General features: G+C 44.2%; 1 protein-coding gene across 14 annotated transcripts in view; it reads left to right on the forward strand.

Moving 5' to 3' along the window:
• The first annotated feature begins 205 nt into the window (after window positions 1-205).
• Window positions 206-23822, forward strand: part of PDXDC1 (pyridoxal dependent decarboxylase domain containing 1) — a 41988-nt gene continuing 18371 nt past the window's right edge. For 6 of the 14 annotated variants that reach the window (XR_014933734.1, XR_014933732.1, XR_014933730.1 and 3 more), the window contains exons 1-5: window positions 206-322; window positions 20415-20491; window positions 21150-21215; window positions 21880-21963; window positions 22861-23007. Coding sequence is in view for 6 of the 14 variants with exons in the window: in XM_085513730.1 (XP_085369856.1) it covers window positions 302-322; window positions 20415-20491; window positions 21150-21215; window positions 21880-21963; window positions 22861-23007 (395 nt within the window). In the remaining 8 variants the exon portion in view is untranslated. Of the gene's footprint in view, window positions 323-18937; window positions 19075-19761; window positions 19860-20414; window positions 20492-21149; window positions 21216-21879; window positions 21964-22860; window positions 23008-23822 lie in introns of those variants that run through there. The other 8 variants (XR_014933735.1, XR_014933731.1, XR_014933736.1 and 5 more) reach the window with 4 other exon arrangements.

A 23822-nucleotide genomic window follows, 5' to 3' on the forward strand; every position in this document is an offset into this window, starting at 1 on the left:
AGCCTGGCCCCTCTCCCGGAGCGTTCCACCCGCTGGAGGGGGGAGAAGCTGCGCGGGCTGCCGTGCTGTCTGCAGCCTGTCGCACTGCGATGGCGGTGCTGCTGCCTCAGCTCCTCCCCGCCGAGCTGTAGCGATGGTCTGTGCCGCGCACGGGCGGCCGGCTGCCGCCGTTCCCCTATAGGTGAGCGCGTTCATCGCCCCTCCCGCCGTGGCCTCGTCAGTGCTGCCAGCGTGGAGCCGGTCCGAGCTGAGGCGGAAGTTTGCGGTGGGGAGGCGGAGGACGGCGGAGGCCCCACCGGCAATGGACGCGACTCTGGAGAAGGTTTGTGTGGGCGGCTGTCGAGGTGGGGCCGGGACACCCGCGCGCACACTTGTGGCGGTGGGGCCTGCGAGGCGAGCGGCCCGGAATGGGAGAGCGGGACGCGGCGGTCGCGTCGCTCGATGGGGCGGGGGCCGAGCGGAGAGAACCGGGGCCGGCGGTTGGAGAGGACTTGGGTTTGCGTATCGCTGGCGCCCGGGCTGCGGCCGCGTTAGCGCTTCGTTGGCGCTTAGCACCTGGTTTGTGTCGAGCGAGCCTGAGGAACTTCAGACACCGGCGTGGCCCTGCCGCTGCCCGGCCGTGCCCAGCGAAATGCTTTGGGAGTGCTTAAAATAAGAGGAACGGTATTTTTGGGGAATGATAGGCTTCAGCAGGAGAATATTTGACTTTATCTCCCTTTTCTTGTTGTTTTTGTTTGTTTGCTTTTTTGCATTGTATCCTGGAGGTGTTTGCAGCCCCAGGTTTGCTCTCTTGTGTCCGGTGTAATGTACAAGGCTAATATTGATTCTGTCATAGCGTAAGTCACCAACTAAGTTTATTATGCTGTAGTCACTGTGGATCAGTGAGAATCCAGCAGTTAGCCAGGGCCTGTCACACTTGTGCTGGCTCGCACTGCACCTGCTGTGCTTCCTGGAGGGGAACAGGCAGCTAGTGTTGTGACTGCTTGTATGCGGCTCAGCCCCATTATTACTGTCTTTGAGACAGTGTTTATTTGAAATAATTTATTTTTTATGCAGCTGAGATGTTACTGTATCCCTTCTCCTTTACATCATTTACTGTACTCGGTGTGCTCAGTTCTGTGTAATCTTTGGAATCAGCCAGACAAGCGTGAACACGACGTGCTGTGTGAGTAAAAAGGGAATTCAGAAAGCCTCATGTAGTTACTGAGTTGTAGCAAAATGTTTCGCTATTTTAAATGCAAATGAAAAAATGTATTGCTTGAGACCTGGCTTTGGCAGGCTTTAAAAACTTCAGATCTTTACTGGCCCTAGCAAAAATGACACTGACTGCTGCTTATTCAAGAAAGCTTAATGAAGTAACTTCTAACTGAGCATAGCAGTTTTGAGTATGGTCTTTCTTCTTCTTAAGTCCAGTTGACTTTAAAGAAAGTGTGTTGATGCTCTACTGACAAACTTCTTATCAGTTTTGTTGAACTGAGTCCCTGTAAGTAAAGAAACTGTGATGCAAGAATCAAATGCTTAAATTTCTCAATGAAGTCCATGTTTTGGTTGCTTGTATTGCTGATGTAAGCTGTAGTTTGTAAATAGTGCCAACTCTGAGAACTGATGTGCTTGGTAGTCAGTATACACAAATAAATAGATATCTATAAAGAGTTGCCATCTGATTTATCTTGTTTTGTTTTTTTATCATGGCTTTTTTTTGTTTTTGGATAATAAAAACTGTGGCCCTCTGTATAGTAAATATCATGATACTTCAATTGTCTTTTAGCCACTTAGCAGTTTGTACCCTCTTTTGATAGTTGTTGGTTGCTGTAAATCACTAAAATCTGCATTTTATTTGGTCTTATGCATGGTATGTAAGAAGTGTGCTTCCTAAATCAGTTTGAAATACATCCAAGTTGAGATATGTTTATCCTCAGAGAACTTGCAACCACTTACTTTGCACCTGTCTAAGCAGTATCAAAATGCATCCAAGTGCCTTTTACTTGAACCACAGGTTCTTTTCTTTGTATATACTTAAACATACAGCTTACTGGAATATCACTGATAAGTACTTCATGCCTTGCATTAAAATCCATCAATAAAGGAGGCATTTTGGTAGGATCACATAACTACTGGGAACGTAGAGTGACATCCAATGACTGCATGTATCAGTTTCATGCAAATTAAGTGATGTAAGTAGAATATAAATTTCTTGAGAATTGAAAACATCTTCTGATAGGGTTGTGAGGAAAACTGGTAGACTCCAACACACAGGTGTGCACACCAATGGTCTTTTAGTTTGATTTTGGCAGTGAACTCTTATCAGCAGACATGGCTTATTTTTTTCCTAGTTTTATGAGTGTTGTGTGTCATAAGGATTATTTTCATAATGAAATTCAGAAATCCTCTTTGGGCGAACTTCAGATAGAACTTCTGGAACCGTAAGTCTGTCTTAAGAAATGTGGGTAGCAGCAGAACTCTTTTTGTTGTTGTTGTCTCCATTTGTGCTGTGATTTGTGAGCAGTCTCCTGAAGGTTTTAAACATTTTAAATATCAAGTTAGGTGACTTTGGTTTTTAAAAAACAAAAAACAAAACAAAACAAAAAAAAAACACATTCTTTACATCTTTTTACTGTCTCCACATAGTGGCAGTGCTAAGTCATGGCCTAAAGCAGTGATGGAGCACCTGGTGGGGAGGCAGGGCCAGCCAGGGGAGCTCAGGTGCATGCGGTGAATGTACTGAGTGACCAGAAAGGTGGAGTCAGGATACACCCTATCCAGTCCTCATTTAAGAGCTGGCAGTGGAGGTGAAGGGATCTTACTGGAGATCCCTGCGTACCTGAAGACCTCACAGGCCTTCTAAAGGCAAGTAGTTTCTTGCTCTTATTTGTGTATTCTCAGCTGTTTTGTCTGAGTGGATCCTTGCTCAGTGTGCCCTGGGATTTTGTTGCTCTGCTCTCTTGTTGCACTTTCCATCGTCTTCTGCTCTACAATGCTGCTTTTCTTAAACATGAAAAAAACAATTATGGTTTGCCGCTCAGTGTGTAATTTTTGTCTCCCGTTACAGCATTAATTACTATGGCATCCTGGTAACTTTATGGAAAACCTGCAGCAACAGATATGTGTGCAATTGTGCTGCACATTAAGGAAGCGATAAAGTTTGAAAGAACAGATGGCCTGTAAACAGAAGCCTTGTGCTAATATGGTGCTTTTTACATTCAAGTCATGATTCTGCTACTTTTTTGTTACCCCAGGAATTTCTTTGCCTGTGGAATAAATGCAGTACTCCTCTGGGTAAAGAATATTAAATATTCTTTGAGACTGATATAGTTAGGTACAGTAGATATAGTTATAGTAGATATAGTTGAGAACAGTATTTTTCAGAAGTAAAACTTTTCAATGGGCAAATATGCAAGGAGGTAAAGTAGATACACTTCTGGTGGAGTGCTAAGCTGCATCTGTGAGTCTCTTTGTATGCACTTGTTTATGTAGACTATTTAAAAGCATTCCTTTCTAGCTTCTCTTTCAGATGATCCATTTCTGTGTACAGCCAGCAGAAGTCCAAAATAAAAATTGTGAAACACTAGTATTCTCACTTTTGAATTTGTTATTAACAATTAGTCTTATCGCATCTGGAGATAAGCACTTCCCCTTGTAAGGGAAACTGTTGATCACAGCCTGAACCTCTGATTAACCATCTGAGGCAAGCGATGGGTCAGCTGCAGGAGAACAGGTGAAGGCAATTCAGCTGTGCTCCCAGAAGGGGTGGAGCTTGGCTTCACCTCTCCTAGATTCTGTTTAAGGGCTGACCTAAGGTAGTATCTCTTTCTGGAGATTGCTCCTTCATGGAGTTTTTGTGGTGAGCCTCAACATTGGCAAGCATCCATCTCAACTGAAAGCCTCAGCACTGGTGAGTCTTTTTCTAAGATACTCTCTGGCTATTTACTCTATGCAACTATACACCCTGTTGCCAAGTGACCCTGAGATGTGGAATACTGACACAATACCTGAAATATTTTACTGTTCACGGTGCTTGAAAATAATAAATTTTGAGCTGAAGAATGCAAAAGCATAAACACAAATCAGACCTCTCAATTAACCTCAGTGAATTAGATTAGTACATCTTAAAGGCAGCAAATAGCAAAAACTAGAGTAGGTTGATTAGCGTCAGGATTTTGGAAGAAGTGCTAGCAATGCCTTCTTAGGGCTTGAAGTACTGTTGCATGTTGTATGTTGTAATGCAAATGGCTGAAGGATCACCTTACTGTGATTAGTCAGGTCCTGTTGATTCCAGGGAAGGGAAGTAAAGAATCTAAGACCTATGTAAACAGTTTCGGTTTCTGAGGTGTTTCTGCAAGTAGTGTCCCAGTTTTTCATAGTTATTTCCTTGTTTGCATTTCTAATGCCTTGTCGGCAATGGAAAAACATACTAAAAAAGTTTTCCTATTAATGTGCAAAGACAGACTTTCAGCAAATTTGTTGCTTCTTCAAATATTTGTGTTTATCAATCACTGCTGTCTTTTACCGTTCTTTTTCACTTCATTATAGAATGCTCGCAATCTGATAGAATAAAATCCTTGTCTTTCTTCCACACTTTATCTTTTGCTTCTTTTTCGTAAGCCAGTAGGTGTTTACAGTGGTTTCTGAAATGGTGGTGGCAGTGGATTTTGACAGTGTGTCTGGATGAGCTTATTAATGCTGGAGATTGGAACTAACACTAGTGCTGGGAATCTAAAAAGTATTGAAGCTGAGAGAGCTGTTGTTTCTGCTGAGTCACCCAGTGCATTACGTACTTCTGGATGCCTAAGGACATAAATTGAAAGCAGCCACACCACTCCCCCATCCTTCAGTTCTGCAAGAATTGTAGGTCTAAGCAATCATCATCATCATCATAGTATCATAGTCTCCTGCGGGTTGGAAGGGACCTTAGAGATCATAGAGTCCAACCCCCCGGGATTCGAGCCTCCTGTGTAGCAAAGCAGCACTTCTACCACTTGCGCCACAGGGGGGATTCGAACCCAGGGCCTCCGGTGTTGCAATGAGGCATTCCTACCACTGCGCCACCGGAGCACACAATCACGTGAATAATCTCAGACTTGAACAGGAAAATAAATAAATAAACTGTGTGATAAAGAAGAATATAGGGCTGTGAAAATTTTGCTGTGCTGGGTGGAGGATTATCTTAGTACTTGGCAGAAAGAACCATGGAGATGAAAACAAGTTTGTTGGGATTATGCATGTGAAGAATGCAAACCCTGCAGGAGGTAGAAGAAATTGATCTGGTTGAAGCATGTTGGTGAAAGGAAGTGACCTTATGTAGGGCTTTAGTGCACCCTGCTAAAAAATTGTATTTACTTCTGTCACGGAGTTCTCTCTAGAGCTCACTCCGGGACAGTGGGAACAAACCCAGAGGAGCAGGAACAAAAGTGCCCCCTTTTTTCTGGCAGCACGCGCGGCCCGGCCACGTGCGTTTTGGGAGAGGGGAGGGGAAGGGAGATTGCGATTGGGTCTAAAAAAAAATGAAGGAGAAAAAAAGGTGATCTGAGAACGAATGGCAGTTTAATAACCTAATAACGATAAACAACAACAAGAGAGTTTCAACAAAGAGAAAACCAAGTCCCCAATCTCACCAATAAGCTGTAGGAAAGGCGGGAAGCTCTGACCACGCTGTCTCCTCGCAGGGCGCCGGGCCAGAAACCTCGTCCATTTCCCGACTTCCCCTCCGGTGCCTCTCCCCACATGCCCATTTAAGGCAGTCCACCGAAAAAACTTGTCCCCTTTACTCCCATTATTAGGCATGGTGTTCTGATGTGGAATACCAACACCAACCAAATTACAAAACCATAACAACTTCATTGTCCCATGGAACTTTTGCTTCTTCCACGAGGGGTTGTATAAGTACTCACATGAAGAAAAAAAGCATTGAGTAACAGAAGAAGCAGCTTATTGTGTAGGCATGCTTTTAGCCATCGAAATCAAGAAGCTAGAAAAATTTGCTGAAATAACATACCCCATCATAAACAAGCAAAAAAAAAGAAAGCCCTTACAATTCATATTTTTTGTCAGGGACAAAAAAGATAAATAGCTAGAAGTCCTGCATAAACTGAAGCATGTTAAAGAAATCTGAGTTTCCTAGCACAATGAATAGAAGGGTGACCTGCAGTGTAATATAAGTCATTTAGACATCTGAAAATATATTTAAATGAAAGTGAAGAGTGCAAAAACCATTGCAGAATGTTTATGAGACTTGAAAATACATGCAGTTATGCTATGTTAAAACTCTTATTTAGGAAGATAAAAATACCTTTGAGCTGCCTCAGGTGGATTAGTTTGACAGCCTGGCAGCAGTTACATGCAAGCCAGGGTAGAATTTCATGTTGCATAGGCAGGTCCTTGAATTCAGATCATTACGTACAAAGTGTTTCCAAGTTTTCTCAGTTTTCAGGTTCTTTTGGGGTTGCTTTGGTGCACTCTTGTAATTGGGATTGCACAGTTTATTGTGAAGAAATGAATGATTTGTGCAGCAGAAATACTGTTTCTTGCTGCTTGGAGCTCATATACATGTCACTTTATTTACAGACTAAGCTGAACAAGTGTGCAACTTCTCTATGGTATGCTATTTAAGCATATCCAGGATTCTTTAATGGTATGGTTTGCTGTTGCAACTTTGCCACACCTGTTTTTCTTACTGTTTAAAGTAAGCAGTAGCTTAGTGTTGGAAATACCCTCAATAATTTTTGGTCAGGACGGTATCTCTGATAAAAAGCAGTTTTTATTCGCGATTGCAATGGCGGGCGCCCTGATGGCAGAAGCACGCCTATGGACATGATGTTACAGTTTTTATACCTTTTCTCCCATATGTTTCCCCCTCCCCTCTCCCCTTTGGTTGGGTATTACAGGTTACAGTTTTACCCGAGGTTTGCATTTGTTAATTACATTCTGAAATTTGTTAGTTCACTTGCTATCTTGTCAGTCGCCGTCCTGCTGTTTCTGTTTCCAAGATGTCTCGGTACTCTTATCGTATTGATATGTTGATTCCCTTCAAAGCTTCTTCCATTCGGTCCTAGAGGCCTGTCACGGGTTACTTAGATTTACCTATGCCTGTGACAGGGGAAGCCACCCCATGGCCCCCCCCCCCGGGGCCCAGAAAGGAGGGGGAAAAGGGGAATGGGATAAAAACAGCAGCAATCTAAGGAGGAAAAACTTTTATTTTACTAAATATGATATCGAAATACAAGATAACACAATATAATATAATTGAGGCTAACAAATCGAACAAACAGAGAGAGAGAGAGAGTCCCCGAAAACCGAGAGGCCTACTGTGAACTCTAGGCGACACGACTGGAACGCTTCCCACTCTCTGAGAAGTTCGAGAGAAGAAGGAGGGCACTCCAGCCTGGGAACGAGATTATATAGCGTCCTGGTCCCGTGACTTATCATTAACCCTGTTGTTCTCTGGGATTTGTAGTCTTCTTCTGTGGACTTCACATTCAATAGAAGTATCCATACTTTACATGATGTTATGATGTGGAATACTGATAGCAAAATTACAAAATTACAAAACCATGACATTCCACCCCTTATTCTACATTATTGCATCATGGTTAATATACATATATATACACGTATGTAAAACTATGATAGCTAAATAGTAGAATTGTATGTAACATAACTAAATGTACAACTATAATAACTAAAATACACTACACATGCAAACATATATATATAGATACATAAAATTATTGACTGCACTCCCCCAGCATCAAATTCCCTTGTGGTACACATTGAACATCCCCATCCTTCTGCATTACCCACCAAGTGCACCCAGGTCCCTGGGCAAAGACAGTTCCACGGATAGGTTTGCCCTTTCCAGAAGCTGGAAGGACCCAAACAGCTTTTCCCAACATGTTCTTTACATGTACAACAGGGACCTTATCTCCTTCTACAGTGTGTAGGGGGCTAGATTGACTAGGACCATCACGATTGACAGATCCTCTAGTATTGACCAACCAAGTGGCTTCTGCCAGATTCTTCTCCCAGTGCTTAAATGTTCCACCACCCATTGCTTTCAACATAGTTTTCAACAATCCATTATATCGTTCAATTTTACCAGAAGCTGGTGCATAATAAATCCACTCAATGCCATGATCTTTGGCCCAAGTATTTATAAGGGAATTTTTGAAATGTGTCCCATTATCAGATTCAATTCTTTCTGGGGTGCCATGTCGCCACAGGACTTGTTTCTCAAGACCTAATATGGTGTTTCGAGCAGTAGCATGGGGTACTGCGTATGTTTCAAGCCACCCAGTGGTTGCCTCTACCATGGTGAGTACATAACACTTACCACTGCGAGATCGTGGCAAGGTGATATAATCAACCTGCCATGCCTCCCCATATTTATACGTTTGCCACCGCCCTTCCTCCCAGAGAGGTTTCATCCTTTTGGCTTGTTTAATTATGGCACATGTTTCACAATCATGAATAATCTGCGCAATAGCGTCCATGGTTAAGTCCACCCCTCGGTCTCTGGCCCACTTATATGTCGCGTCTCTTCCTTGATGACCTGAGGTCTCATGAGCCCATCGAGCTAGAAATAATTTGCCCTTATTCTGCCAGTCCAAGTCGATTTGAGCCACCTCAACTCTGGCAGCTTTATCTACCTGATGGTTGTTTTGTTGTTCTTCAGTAGCCCGACTTTTGGGCACATGTGCATCCACATGACACACCTTTACAACCATATTCTTTGTTCGGGCAGCAATGTCCTTCCATAATTCAGCGGCCCAAACAGATTTACCCTTCCGTCGCCAGTTATTTTGTTCCCACCTCTGTAACCACCCCCATAAGGCATTTGCCACCATCCATGAGTCAGTATAAAGATACAGCATTGGCCACCTCTCCCGTTCAGCAACATCTAAGGCCAGCTGGACAGCTTTTACCTCTGCAAACTGACTTGATTCTCCCTTACCTTCAGTGGCCTCTGCAACCTGTCGTGTGGGGCTCCACACAGCAGCTTTCCATTTGTGATGCTTCCCTACAATGCGACATGATCCGTCAGTGAATAGGGCATATTTCTTTTCATTTTCTGGTAATTCGTTGTATGGTGGGGTCTCTTTAGCACGTGATACCTCTTCTGCTGGTGATGTTCCAAACCTTTTTTCTTCAGGCCAGTCCATGATTACCTCTAAGATTTCTGGACGATTGAGGTTTCCCATTCGCGCTCGCTGTGTAATCAGCGTAATCCACTTGCTCCAGGTGACATCGGTAGCATGATGAGTGGAGGGAACCTGTCCTTTGAACATCCAGTTCAGCACTGGCAGTCGAGGTGCCAAAAGGAGCTGTGTTTCAGTCCCAACTACTTCGGAAGCAGCCCGAACCCCCTCATACGCGGCTAAGATCTCCTTCTCAGTTGGAGTGTAGCACTCTTGAGACCCCTTATATGATTGACTCCAGAATCCCAGGGGTCAGCCTCGGGTCTCTCCTGAGGCTCTTTGCCACAAACTCCAAGTGGGGCCTTTCTCTCCAGCAGCAGTATAGAGGATGTTCTTTACATCCTGTCCAGTCCGTACTGGCCCCAGGGCTACAGCACGGGCTATCTCTTTGTTATGGTTTTGCAATTTGGTTGGTGTTGGTATTCCACATCAGAACACCATGCTAATAATGGGAGTAAAGGGGACAAGTTTTTTTTTCTGTGAACTGCCTTAATGGGCATGTGGGGAGGGGCACCGGAAGGGAAGTGAGGAAGGGGACGGGGTTGCTGGCCGGCTCCCTGCGAGGAGACAACGTGGTCAGAGCTTCCTGCCTTCCACAGCTACATCGGTGAGATTGGGGACTTGGTATTCTCTTTGTTGAAACTCTCTTGTTGTTGTTTAGTGTTATTAGGTTATTAAACTGCCATTCGTTCTCAGATCACCTTTTTTTCTCCCTCATTTTTTGTTAGACCTAATCGCAATCTCCCTTCCCTTCCCCGTCTCCCTAAACGCACGTGGCCGGGCCGGGCCGGGTCACGCCGCACTGCCACTAGAGAAAAAGGGGGGGGGGGCTTTTTGTTCCTGCTGCCCCGGGTTTGTGCCCACTGTCCCGGAGTGAGCTCTAGAGAGAACTCCGTGACATTTTTGGTGGAGAATGCGGGCAGAGCTCTGGGCAATGTTTTGGACAGTAATTAGGTGGTTTTTTTCAGCAGCCCTGTATGTAGGACTGATAGTCCGTAGGTTCCTGTGGTCCTGGCTTAAGGACTTCCTGATGTTGGGGGTAGGGGTAGATTTATTAAGCCGATGGCTGGCAGGGATAGAGATATCTGCCTGGCTCCCTTCCAGACTAACGAACATCACAGGCACCGTGCTTGAACTGGCTCACGAATGCTCTGAATTCCTTAAGTATGACTGGGGTGTCAATTGGAATACTGTGTTGTTAGTCTCTCTAATTGTAGTAGTTTACTATAAATTGCAGAGAGACTTGCAAAGAATAGTGCAGAGAGACTCAGGAAAAGGGCCAGAAGCATCAGGACCCCCAGTATCAGGTAATCTCACCCCTGAACACCAGAGGGACCTTGGGAAATTAATAGAACCCCTGAGTGAGTGTGGGAGATCAGGGGGATCTCAGAACGAATGGCTTATGAAAAAGATAGAGAGTCTCGAGAATGAGATCCAAATCCTAAGGGGAAGGCAACAAGTTAATCCCAGCCGACCACAGGAAGCACCAGCATCAGTGTCAGTCGCCCCAGTGGAAGGCCAGAGATGGGAACGTGTGTCCTCACATCTGGAACGGATGGAGGAAGTAGAGGAAGATCCGGGCGAGGGACCCTCCCCAAAACCACCAAGGAAGGCAACTCAGAAGACTAACAGACATGGAGAAGATAGTGACGATGAAGGCCAGAGATGGGAGCGTGTGCCCTCACGTCTGGAACGGATGGAGGAAGTAGAGGAAGATCCTGGTGAGGGGCCCTCCCCAAAACCACTGAGAAAGGCAACCCAGAAGACTAACAGACGCGGAGAAGATAGTGATGATGAGGGAAAAGTCACTGCTTCCTCTACTCGTAAACCTCTGAAAATTACTGAAATCCAAAGTGCGAGAAAGGAGTTTGCCCGACTCCCAGGTGAACGCCTTGTCACTTGGCTGCTCCGGTGTTGGGACAATGGGGCCTCCTGCATGTCCCTAACCTGCGATGAGGCTCGTCAATTAGGAAACATTGCTCGAGACTCATCTATTGATAGAGGGATCAGCAGATGTCTCGATGGAGTCGCCAATCTCTGGGAGAGGATTCTATCAGCTGTAAAGGCAACCTGTCTTCTCAAAAGTGATTTGGAGCCTGTACTGGAAAAATGGAGTACAGCTGAGGAAGGTATCCAGTACCTGGGAGAAATGGCTGTGGCAGAAATGCTGTTCGATCCCACGTTTGTCCCTGGGGACCCAGAGGATTACCATGACCCAGAAAAGGTGAGCGGTACTCCGGAAATATGCAAGAAACTCATACGGTCAGCACCAGGGAAGTATTCCAGTGTACTATTAACGAACTCTAACAGGTATGAGGAGCTGGATAGGAGACCTGAAATTTTTGAGCTCATCCTTTCACTGCAAAATATCGAATACTCACTACTGCCACACCGTACCACCATCGCAGCCATCTGTCAAATGGTGGATAGAATGGACCAAATGGAGAGAAGACAGGACAACATGCAGAAGAGCTGGTCTGCGGCAAGGAACCACAGTGAACCTGTGGCAGTCTCAGCTGTCAGACGCAAACGCACACCTGTCCGAGTGAAGGACCGCAGTGAGCCTATGTCACGTGGTGCCATGTGGAACTACCTGCGTGACCATGGAGAGGATATGAAGAAGTGGCATGACGAACCCAATTTTGTACTGCGAGCACGGGTAAGGAAATTACAAAAGAGGTCAGCCACTACTGAGGTTGCCTCTACCGCCTCAGACAACCAATAGAGGGGCCCTGCCCTCAGCCAGGGGGGGGAGAGGGATAATAGAGTGTATTGGACTGTGTGGATTCGGTGGCCTGGCATATCAGAACCACAAAAATATAAAGCACTGGTGGATACCGGTGCACAGTGCACTCTGATACCCTCAGGTTTCGAAGGGACAGAACGGATACATATACATGGGGTGACTGGGGGTTCGCAGGAACTGTCTGTATTGGAGGCCGAGATAAGCCTCACTGGTAGAGACTGGCAGAAACATCGTATAGTGACTGGCCAGGGGGCTCCTTGCATACTTGGAATAGATTACCTAAGAAGGGGACATTTCAAGGACCCCAAAGGATACAGATGGGCTTTTGGAATAGCTGCTATAGAAACAGACAATATTAAGCAGCTGTCTGATTTGCCTGGCCTATCAGAGGACCCGTCTGCTGTGGGGTTACTGCGGGTGGAAGAATAACGGGTGCCAATTGCCACGAGAACAGTACACAGACGACAGTACCGTACTAATAGGGATTCCTTGCTCCCTATCCATAAGCTCATTCAACAGCTAGAAAGTCAGGGAGTAATTAGTAAGACCCATTCACCCTTCAATAGCCCCATATGGCCAGTGCGCAAAGCCAGTGGAGAATGGAGGCTGACAGTGGACTATCGTGGCCTTAATGAGGTCACACCCCCATTGAGTGCTGCAGTGCCAGACATGTTGGAACTCCAGTATGAACTGGAATCGAAAGAGGCAAAATGGTATGCCACCATTGATATTGCCAATGCATTTTTCTCTGTCCCTTTGGCCACAGAGTGTAGGCCACAGTTTGCCTTTACTTGGAGGGGTGTTCAGTACACTTGGAATCGTTTGCCCCAGGGGTGGAAACACAGCCCGACCATCTGCCATGGGCTGATCCAAGCCACGTTGGAACAGGGCGGTGCTCCAGAGCACCTGCAGTATATAGATGATATTGTTGTGTGGGGTGATACAGCGACAGAGGTTTTTAAAAAAGGAGAACGGATAATCCAAATCCTCCTGTCTGCTGGTTTCGCTATTAAGCGAGACAAAGTGAAGGGCCCTGCCCAAGAAATCCAGTTTCTAGGGGTGAAATGGCAAGATGGGCGTCGCCACATCCCAACTGATGTGATCAACAAAATTACTGCAATGTCTGCGCCCACTGACAAAAAAGAGACACAGTCCTTCCTGGGTGTGGTAGGCTTCTGGAGGATGCACATCCCAAATTATAGCCTCATTGTGAGCCCCCTCTATCAGGTGACCCGAAAGAAGAATAGCTTCGCGTGGGGCCCTGAACAGCAGCAGGCCTTTGAGCAAATCAAGCAAGAGATAGCCCGTGCTGTGGCCCTGGGGCCAGTACGGATGGGACAGGATGTGAAGAACATCCTTTACACGGCTGCTGGGGAGAAAGGTCCCACTTGGAGCTTGTGGCAGAGAACCTCAGATGAGACACGAGGCCGACCCCTAGGATTCTGGAGTAGAGCATACAGGGGGTTGGAAGGGGGCTACACTCCAACTGAGAAGGAGATCTTAGCCGCATATGAAGGGGTCCGGGCTGCCTCTGAGGTAATTGGCACCGAAACACAGCTTCTCCTGGCACCTCGACTTCCAGTGCTGAATTGGATGTTTAAAGGGCAGGTTCCCTCCACTCACCACGCCACAGACGCCACATGGAGTAAGTGGGTTGCACTAATCACACAGCGGGCCCGGATGGGGAACCTCAGCCGTCCAGGGATCCTAGAAGTGATCATGGACTGGCCCGAAGGTAAAAAGTTTGAAGCACCACCAGCAGAAGAGGTGTCACGCGCCAAAGAGGCTCCCCCATACAATGAACTTCCGGATAATGAAAAGAAGTTCGCCCTGTTCACTGATGGATCGTGCCGCATTGTTGGGAAACATCGCAGATGGAAGGCTGCAGTGTGGAACCCCACACGACAAGTTGCAGAGGCCACGGAAGGAAGAGGAGAATCGAGTCAATTTGCGGAGGTAAAGGCTGTCCAGCTGGCCCTAGACATTGCTGAGCGGGAGAAATGGCCAGTGCTTTACCTCTATACTGACTCGTGGATGGTGGCCAATGCCTTATGGGGGTGGTTGCAGCAATGGGAGCAAAACAACTGGCAGCGGAAAGGTAAACTTATTTGGGCCGCTGAACTATGGAAGAACATTGCTGCCCGAATAAAGAACATGGTCCTAAAGGTGCGTCACGTAGATGCCCACGTGCCCAAGAGTCGAGCAACAGAGGAGCAACAAAATAACCACCAGGTAGATCGAGCTGCCAGAATTGAGGTGGCTGAGATAGACCTGGATTGGCAGAATAAGGGAGAGTTATTCCTAGCTCGGTGGGCCCATGAGACCTCAGGCCATCAAGGCAGAGATGGAACACATAAGTGGGCGAGAGACCGAGGGGTGGACATAACTATGGACGCTATTGCGCAGATCATCCATGATTGTGACACCTGTGCCATGATCAAACAGGCCAAGAGGATGAGACCTCTCTGGGGCGAAGGGCGATGGGAAAAGTATAAATATGGGGAGGCATGGCAGATTGATTATATCACCCTGCCAAAGACTCGTAATGGTAAGCATTATGTACTCACCATGGTGGAGGTAACCACCGGGTGGCTTGAGACATATGCGGTACCCCATGCCACTGCCGGAAACACTATATTAGGCCTAGAGACACAAATCCTGTGGCGACATGGCACCCCAGAGAGGATCGAATCAGACAATGGGACTCATTTCAAAAATTCACTCGTGAGCACTTGGGCCAAAGAACACGGCATCGAGTGGATCTATCACATCCCCTATCACGCACCAGCTGCTGGTAAGATTGAGCGCCACAACGGTTTGCTGAAAACCATGCTGAAAACGATGGGTGGTGGAACATTTAAGAACTGGGAGAAACATCTAGCAGAAGCCACCTGGCTGGTAAACACCCGAGGATCAGCCAACCGAGACGGCCCTACACAGTCCAACTCCCTGCGTACCGTGGAGGGAGACAAGGTTCCTGTGGTGCATGTAAAGAATATGCTGGGAAAAGCGGTTTGGGTCCTTCCAGCCTCTGGAAAGGGGAGGCCCCTCCGTGGAACTGTCTTTGCACAGGGACCTGGGTGCACCTGGTGGGTGATGCAGAAGGATGGGGATGTTCAGTGTGTGCCACAGGGAAATTTGATGCTGGGGGAGTGCAGCCTGTGATTCCATGTGTGTATATATATATATATCTGTATGTACATATGTAATGCATGTTAACTACTGTTCTGTTTATATGTTGATAAAAGTTAGGCATGATGTGATGATGTATAATAAGGGGTGGAATGTTATGGTTTTGCAATTTGGTTGGTGTTGGTATTCCACATCAGAACACCATGCTAATAATGGGAGTAAAGGGGACAAGTTTTTTTTTCTGTGAACTGCCTTAATGGGCATGTGGGGAGGGGCACCGGAAGGGAAGTGAGGAAGGGGACGGGGTTGCTGGCCGGCTCCCTGCGAGGAGACAACGTGGTCAGAGCTTCCTGCCTTCCACAGCTCCATCAGTGAGATTGGGGACTTGGTATTCTCTTTGTTGAAACTCTCTTGTTGTTGTTTAGTGTTATTAGGTTATTAAACTGCCATTCGTTCTCAGATCACCTTTTTTTCTCCCTCATTTTTTGTTAGACCTAATCGCAATCTCCCTTCCCTTCCCCGTCTCCCTAAACGCACGTGGCCGGGCCGGGCCGGGTCACGCCGCACTGCCACTAGAGAAAAAGGGGGGGGGGGGCTTTTTGTTCCTCCTGCCCCGGGTTTGTGCCCACTGTCCCGGAGTGAGCTCTAGAGAGAACTCCGTGACACTCTTGTTTAATCTGTTCAAAAGCCTGCTGCTGCTCAGGGCCCCATGCAAAATCGTTCTTCTTCCGCGTCACCTGATAAAGGGGGCTTACAATGAGGCTGTAGTTTGGAATGTGCATCCTCCAAAAGCCCACTGCACCCAGGAAAGATTGTGTCTCTTTCTTGCTAGTTGGTGGAGACATGGAAGTGATTTTGTCGATCACATCTGTTGGGATGTGATGACGTCCATCCTGCCACTTTATACCTAAGAATTTCCTGGGCAGGTCCTTTTACTTTGCTTCGCTTAATAGCGAAGCCGGCTTGTAGAAGAATTTGGATTATCTGCTCTCCTTTTGTGAAAACCTCTTCTGCTGTATCACCCCACACAACAATGTCATCAATGTACTGCAGATGTTCAGGAGCACCACCCTGTTCCAGTACAGTTTGGACCAACCCATCGCAAATGGTTGGGCTGTGTTTCCACCCCTGGGGCAAACGGTTCCAAGTATACTGTATGCCCCTCCAGGTGAAGGCAAACTGTGGCTTACATTCTGCAGCCAAAGGAATAGAGAAGAAGGCATTGGCAATGTCAATGGTGGCATACCATTTGGCTGCTTTTGACTCCAGCTCGTACTGGAGTTCCAACGTGTCCGGCACAGCAGCGCTCAATGGGGGTGTGACCTCATTCAGGCCACGGTAGTCTACTGTCAGCCTCCATTCTCCACTGGCTTTACGCACTGGCCATATGGGACTGTTAAAAGGTGAGTGAGTTTTACTGATCACTCCCTGATTCTCCCAACTGGCGAATCAAATCATGAATGGGGAGCAAGGAATCCCTGTTGGTGCGATACTGCCGTCTGTGCACTGTCTTTGTAGCAATCGGTACCTGCTGCTCTTTTACTCGTAGCAGCCCCACAACACACGGGTCCTCTGACAGGCCAGGCAAAACAGACAGCTGCTTAATGTTGTCCATATCTACAGCAGCTATCCCAAAGGCCCATCGATACCCCTTAGGATCCTTGAAATGCCCCCGTCTGAGGTAATCAATACCCAGTATACATGGAGCCCCTGGGCCAGTCACAATAGGATGTTTTTGCCAGTCTTTGCCAGTGAGACTTATTTCAGCCTCCAGCACAGTCAATTCTTGAGAGCCCCCAGTCACTCCAGTAATATGGATTGATTCTGTCCCTTCATGACTGGAGGGCATTAGGGTGCACTGTGCACCAGTATCCACCAGCGCCTTATATTCCTGTGGTTCTGATGTGCCAGGCCATCGAATCCACACAGTCCAATAAACTCTATTATCCCTTTCCCTCCCCTGACTGAGGGCAGGGCCCCTCTATTGGTTACCTGTGATGACTGGAGCAACTCCACTGGTGGTTGTTATGTCTAGTAGTTCTTTCACCCGTGCTCGTAGTGCAGAAGTAGGCTGATCATGCCACTTCCTCATGTCTTCTCCATGGTCATGTAGGTAGCGCCACATGGAAACACGCGGTGCAATCATACTGTTGTTCTTTGCTCGAGCTGGGAAGCGTGTGCATTTAACAGCTGAGACTTTTGATGATGCAGGTGAGGAATAGGACTGGACTAGTTTGATCAGATCCTTCATTAGACCTGGTGGCCCATACGAGGATTGACCTTCATCAGTTGTTTCTGATACTATTACGGGATCATTACGATTAGTTGATGGAAACAATTTCTTGCACATTTCATCTAGTCGGTCTTCTAGCTGTGATATGGCAGAAACTGCGGCATGCAGTTGGGGGAGCTGCTGATTGACGGTTTGAAGCATTATAATCAGCTCAACAACTCGGGGCCATCTGTCCTCGAATCCTTTAGATCCTGTTACCAATGTCTGTGCAATTCTCTCTGGTGCTGTACTTGTGATTTTCTGCCACATGTCAGGATTGGCCCTCACTCTCTCAGGGTCAAGTTCGCTTGGATCAGGGTTGTACAACATTTTTGCCATGGCCAATTCCCTCAGGCACTGAATACCTTTTTGGACGGTATTCCAACTATTAAATTTAGGCTTCAAAGCATCCTTATAGGGGTACCTTTCTCTCATGGCTTCTAACAGCCGCAACCAGAGAGTGGCAGCTCCATCCGAACATCTGCTAATCCCTCTGTCGATACCTGCATCTTGGGCAATGCTTCCTAGTTGGCGAGCTTCATTACCATCTAGAGACAAGCTGTTGGCCCCGTTGTCCCAGCAGCGAAGCAACCAAGCAAGGATACCTTCATCTTGACGCCGTGTAAACTCCTTTCTTGAGCCTTGGATTTCAGTCAGCTTCAGAGGTCGACGATAGGTGATTTCCTCCTCACCATCAGTCTCTTCTTCATGCCTCTTGGTTTTTCCCTTTGCTTTTTTTGGTACTGCTCCATGCCCGGCACCTGGGTCTTCTGCTGCGCCCCCCTCTGCTTCTCCTTCTTTTCGTTCTAGACGCATGGACACCCGTTTCCATTTCTTGCCTTCCACAGGGGCAACTGATATTGCTACTGATGCCTCCTGTGACTGATCAGAGTTAACTTGGGCTTGAATCTCAGATCGGAAACTCTCTCTCTCCAGAATAGTATGATACAAAGCACGGTATGCATAAGCCAAACCCCACATAAGTTTTACCTCCTTAGATCTCTGACCCAAATACTCAATTTCTCAGGGTCCCTTAGGTGTTCAAGAGTGAAATCCCATGACACTGCGGGTCCCCATGCTTCTAAGACTTTTCCTAAACCTTTCCATATTCCCTGCCAGTCATCATTCTCTGGTTTCTCTGGTTCTGGAGGAGACTTCCGCATAGAACGAAAGCATAGGAATATATATGCATTCATTGATAGTGATAACATGGATACAAGTATGAGCGCTATCTCAGTTATTGAAAGGCGTGTGGAAATCTGAGAGTACAACCTAAAAAAAGCAGGTTTTGTTAGCCTGTACAATGGATTAAACATGGTGGTGTTTGTAAAATTGCCCATTCCATCTGGGATGCAAGTATTTGTAAGATTCGCAATTCCATCTGGGATGCTTCTAGGTGTCCTGTGATCCTTAAATGGATGCTCCTGACTTGGTCTCTGGAGTCAGTGTAGCCAGGTGTCTTGAGTTAACATTCTTAAAGGAGAGTTTTTCAGAGTAAAAGCAGTTCTTCAGAAAATAAAACTTGTTCTTGAACTTGATATCTGGTTCTTAAGAAACAGGTTCAATGACTGTTAAATGTTATTCTATCTCTGACAGGTGCTTTAACAAGAATCTGTTCTTACCTGCTTTCAGCATGGAATTCATGATGTTTTAACCTGTTTTGTGCAGCTAGAGGACTGCAGCTGCTGAAAGATGCCTTTTCTGCAGCTTGGTAATTCCTTAGATAACAGCAGGTCAGTTTTAATGTGTAGTCTAGTTAAAAGGCCTCTCTCCGGTAAGATTAATAATTTATTTAAAGTTAGTAAGTGGTTGGGGGGGGAGGGGGAGAGGGGTGGAGAGATTTGCAAGAGCATTTGGTTTAGCTGCTTTCCCATCTACTTTGGAAACTATTGTGAAAGTTCATCGAGGAGGGAAACCTGATGAGGAAATGTCAGGGAATGCTGGAACGCTGCCTTTTTACTTCTGAGTTTGGCAGTGAGGTCTTAATTATATAGTCGTTTTTCATAGATGTGAGAAATGTTGACTTCAGGAAAAAAAAACAAAACTGTAAGTAATTACTACTCAAGTGTGTTTAAGTACTTCTTTGTTGAACTGGTAGTCTTAACAATAACAAGGGCAGCAAACTTCCAGTCTATTCAGGGTTTCCCCTGAATTTACATCTGAATGTTTTGTGATTTAAAATCTGCCTTTCTATGCTCTGTAGAAGGGTTATGGTGTTCCTTAGCATATTTTCTTTTCTAATAGGATGGCATGTATCTTCTTGTATTTAAGAGAATAATTGAAGTTTTATTTATAGGGAAGAGTGGCTAAGGAAAAAATAATTCAGTTGGGCTAAAATGGCATGTATTTAGTTTTTGTTGTTGTTAAAACATTATAGCAAAGGCTTGCTTAGACACTTTGTATTTATTTTTCTCCTCCAGTGTTTGCTCTTTCATTCTTCATCAGAATCCAGAAGAGATAAGTAGAGGTTCCAGAGGATTTTTGTAAAAGTTCCGGCTCGTTGTGGTGTTACTGTAAGGTGGTTGATCAAGAAACTCTAAGACTCAAGCTGAATTATTAGAATTGTCTCTCTAACAAGCTGAATTGTTAGAAAGCAGGCATTCTTTCATAACAGCCCTGGATGCCTGGCGGTATTTTACTCATATCACACATGCCTTGCACTAAAAGGTCGTTGGTTTATACACATTCAGAGGTCTTCCCCGAGTTACATTTGTATTCTATACAAAGTCCTGGAACCTCACATACCTATTCAATACAAAGTCTGGGAGAAAGTCCCTTATCTGTTTGATGTGAAGAAACCGACCCTTCCCATTATCTAAAACAATGAGGTTGTCCATTAAGGGATTTAACATGCTGCAATTTGTATTAGTGGAGGCAAAATAAATAAAATCTATATCACAACCAATCTCTGTTTTGAGTTAGTTATTTTAGGTTAGTAGTATGCTTTAATTTTGTGTTTTGAGTTGTTGAATTTTCTATGTTGATACAATGTCTCATTTCTGTTACATGAGTTTGTACTGAGGATGTTGTGGGGACATAAGTAAGGTAAATAATGTTTTGGTCTTTTACCTAGCAGATGGTTGACCCTACTCTAGCAGAAATGGGAAAGAATCTGAATGAAGCCATGAAGATGCTAGAAGACAGTCAAAGGTATATGCAGAGAATAACAACCACAAAGCAATAGTGTTTGTGTGCATGTTCTAATTGTAAATATTGTTGTTATTAAGCAAGATGGAATTCACTCCTAATATTTTAAGGTCATACTGTATTCTGAAGCTTATGCCTACAAAAAATTGTTTCACAAATAACAGAATTTTTAAATCTATATGTATTTTATGCTCTGTAATATTTAGAGCAAATCCAGAGTCTGTTTTTCACATATAGTAGATACTTTCCTGTTACTGTGCAAGTAACTTTCATATGTTCATATATGAGACTAACATTTTCTGTTAAAGAACTCAAGAAGCAAAATGTAGTAGATCTTTAACTCAGTCTTGACTAAACTTTTCAGAACACTGGAGTAGTGTGGAGTCTTCTCCTCTGGAGATATTTAAGACCCACCTCTACACTCTTGTGCCACCCTGCAGTAGGTAACCTGCTTTAGCAGGGGCCTGGTTAGATTGATGATCCACAGAGGTTCCGTTGCTCCCTGCAATTCTTTGACTCTGTGTTTCTTTTTTGGTCTCACCAGATCTATTTCACCTATTTTTGGTGAAATAGGTTGCAAACATGTGAGTATGTATTTTTGTATGTCAAGGTCAGCTACAAAACACAAAGTAAATATGCAGTTTGTTTTTGTGTCTTGTAGAAAAGTGGAGGAGGAAAATGAAAAGAAGTATGCACGGAAGGATATTCCTGGACCATTGCAAGGCAGGTAGGCAACAAGTACTTGTTTTATAATGCTTTATAACTGTTATAATAGGTATAATACACGTAGTACCTCTTAAGTTTTACCAGGTCAGGTACTACAACAACTTTTATGACAGTTCCTATGGTCACTAAGATTACGTCTAGGTGACTGAAGTTTTGAATTAACATATTTAAAAAAAAATTTAAAAAATTGTTGGTGCACGTAGCTGTGATTAAGACTAAAGGTAGGTATACATATAATGTAGGATAAAGATTCACTAGGACATACAGCTGGTAAATTAATAGCTGAGACTAATAGTGTTGAAAACTTTAAAAACAAAAAAATTCCATTTGGCACATCCATTGAAAAATTCTCGTGGAGCTCTTGTGCGTGTGGCAGAAAAGATAACTGCATCTGAAAACTAAGACCTAAATTTTCTGTGCTCTTCACTCTATAAAAGATTTACTTAAGAAAACACTGCAAAATTTATTGAAGTCTTTTATGTACATAAACCAAATTTCTTTTGAGGTGGAGTTACTGTTTTTTTTTAATTTTTTTTATTCTAAAAATGAAAAACAGTTTGAAATACGTGTGTCTTAAATGGCCTCCTTGCTAGACAATGTTGCTTGCTTTGTTGTTGTTTTTAGTGTTTGTTTTGTTTTTTTGTTTTCCCTCACTGGTAAACCAGTGGCCAGGATATGGTGAGCATACTTCAGTTAGTTCAGAACCTAATGCATGGTGAGGAGGAAGAGGAGTCTTCGCAGACCTACCGGTAATGTCAATATGAATATTTGTATGAGAAAAATAACTGATTTTGTTATACCCTGTAATTATAACAGAACTTACGATTTAAAATGCTCTAATGTGTAAAAATGGCATGTAAACGTGACTTTTTAGTGGCTACTTACCTACATTCTATAGTGAAGTAGAATAATGTGCTGTTCATGGCTTTCTTAAAATTATAAAGCCTTAAACGAGTTAGGGCTATTGTTAAACTGAATTGTAAAAGGAAATGGTTTCTGATTAGACAGCTCACTTTGCTTTTTCCCTTCTGAACATTGTATCAAGTCTGAAAGTCTTACTTATCTCTGAATACCAGCAAGCTCTACAGGGAGATGTAGTAAATCTTTTTAAGATGTCCGTTTTCCTGGGTAATGGAAATTATGCTAATTTATCTGTAGAACGTTATCGGAAGTTAACAATTTAAAAACAGTTTGGAGAAGAAAAAAGCAAACAAACACAAAAAACAGAACTAATGAAAACTATGCCTGTAACTGTATTTCTAATAAGTTTCCTGAGTTTTCTCAGCACAAGGAGAGAAGGATATTTGTTTAATGAACATTCAGGTCACAGTGCAGATAAGGTGCTTAGTTCCAGCTGATTACAGTAAACCTTCCATTTGCCTAAGAATTTTATTTGAATAGCTAAAAAAGAAGCTGAGGTGTTAAAAGCAGCTAAGCCAAGTGAAGCACAAGTGTTGTCTATACTTGTATTTCACTCTGTTAATGTACAGCAGCGGGAGGGTGGATGGTATACTGTATTTCTTTCTGATAAATATTTAAAATTACATGTCAACAAGTTCTACCACTATGGAAAAAAATACAAACATAGAGTTACTGTAATATTCATAACTAGTATTTAGTTGGCAGTTTCTCTGTTGTGGCTGCAGACTTCAAAATGTTGGTGAACAGGGTCACATAGCTCTACTGGGACATAGTTTGGCTGCCTATATATCAGTACTGGACAAGGAAAGACTGAGGAAGCTCACAACAAGGATCCTTTCTGATACTACTCTCTGGCTCTGCAGGCTTTTCAGGTGAGTTTCTTTGAGAAACTTGTGTATGACTAGGCAGTAGTAATTCGTTAAAAAATATGTGCATTTTCAGCAAAAGAAGCCTCTTGCAACTAATCTTCGAAAGGTCTTAGAATGCATCTCTTTTCTTTAAGATGCTGAATGACAGGAACAAGTTAGTAATATGGTTGCCATAAAAATCCTGTTACAATGGCTGCATGTCAGAGTTAAGGACTAAAGTACAGTTGCAGACACAAGTGGTTGACAATTTAGTTGAATTCTTGTTTCTTGAGGCATATGTTTGCGAGGTCTGAGGTACTTTATACCTTTGAAAAATATATTCAGTAAACTTCTCCTTTACTCTTCCTGGATCTAGTTCATTTTTCTTGGTGTGGTAGGTAATACTACAAAAACTGACGATACAGTGAGATCTTTGATAAATTCTTGTTTCATCATTTGGCATAAGTGTAATGTTCCACAAGAGAAGAATAACGGGAATCATCTGTATGGGGCTGTTAGAGTAGGAAGGGACTTGCTGATTAGAAGTTCCTTTTTTTTTCCTCAAGCAAAAATAAATAAATATCCCATTTTATCACTCATGATACTGTAGCTTTCAAAAAGTTGTGCCAGTACTGCTGACAAGTATGCTACTGTTGTGTGTTGTGCGTGCAAGGTGTAATGTTTTTTTTTTAAAAAAAATAAAAAAAGCATTTGTGGACAAATACCACTCTTAAATGTGTAGTCCTGTAAAATTTACTTATTGCACCAAAAAATACTAAAAGAAAATTATCATATTTAAGTTGTTCATTAAATTTATGTATCTACTGTTTCCACTGTTG

Source organism: Coturnix japonica, chromosome 13 (genome assembly GCF_054131305.1).
Source record: "Coturnix japonica strain WE chromosome 13, WE-NBRP24, whole genome shotgun sequence".
In the NCBI taxonomy this organism is placed as follows: Eukaryota; Metazoa; Chordata; class Aves; order Galliformes; family Phasianidae; genus Coturnix; species Coturnix japonica.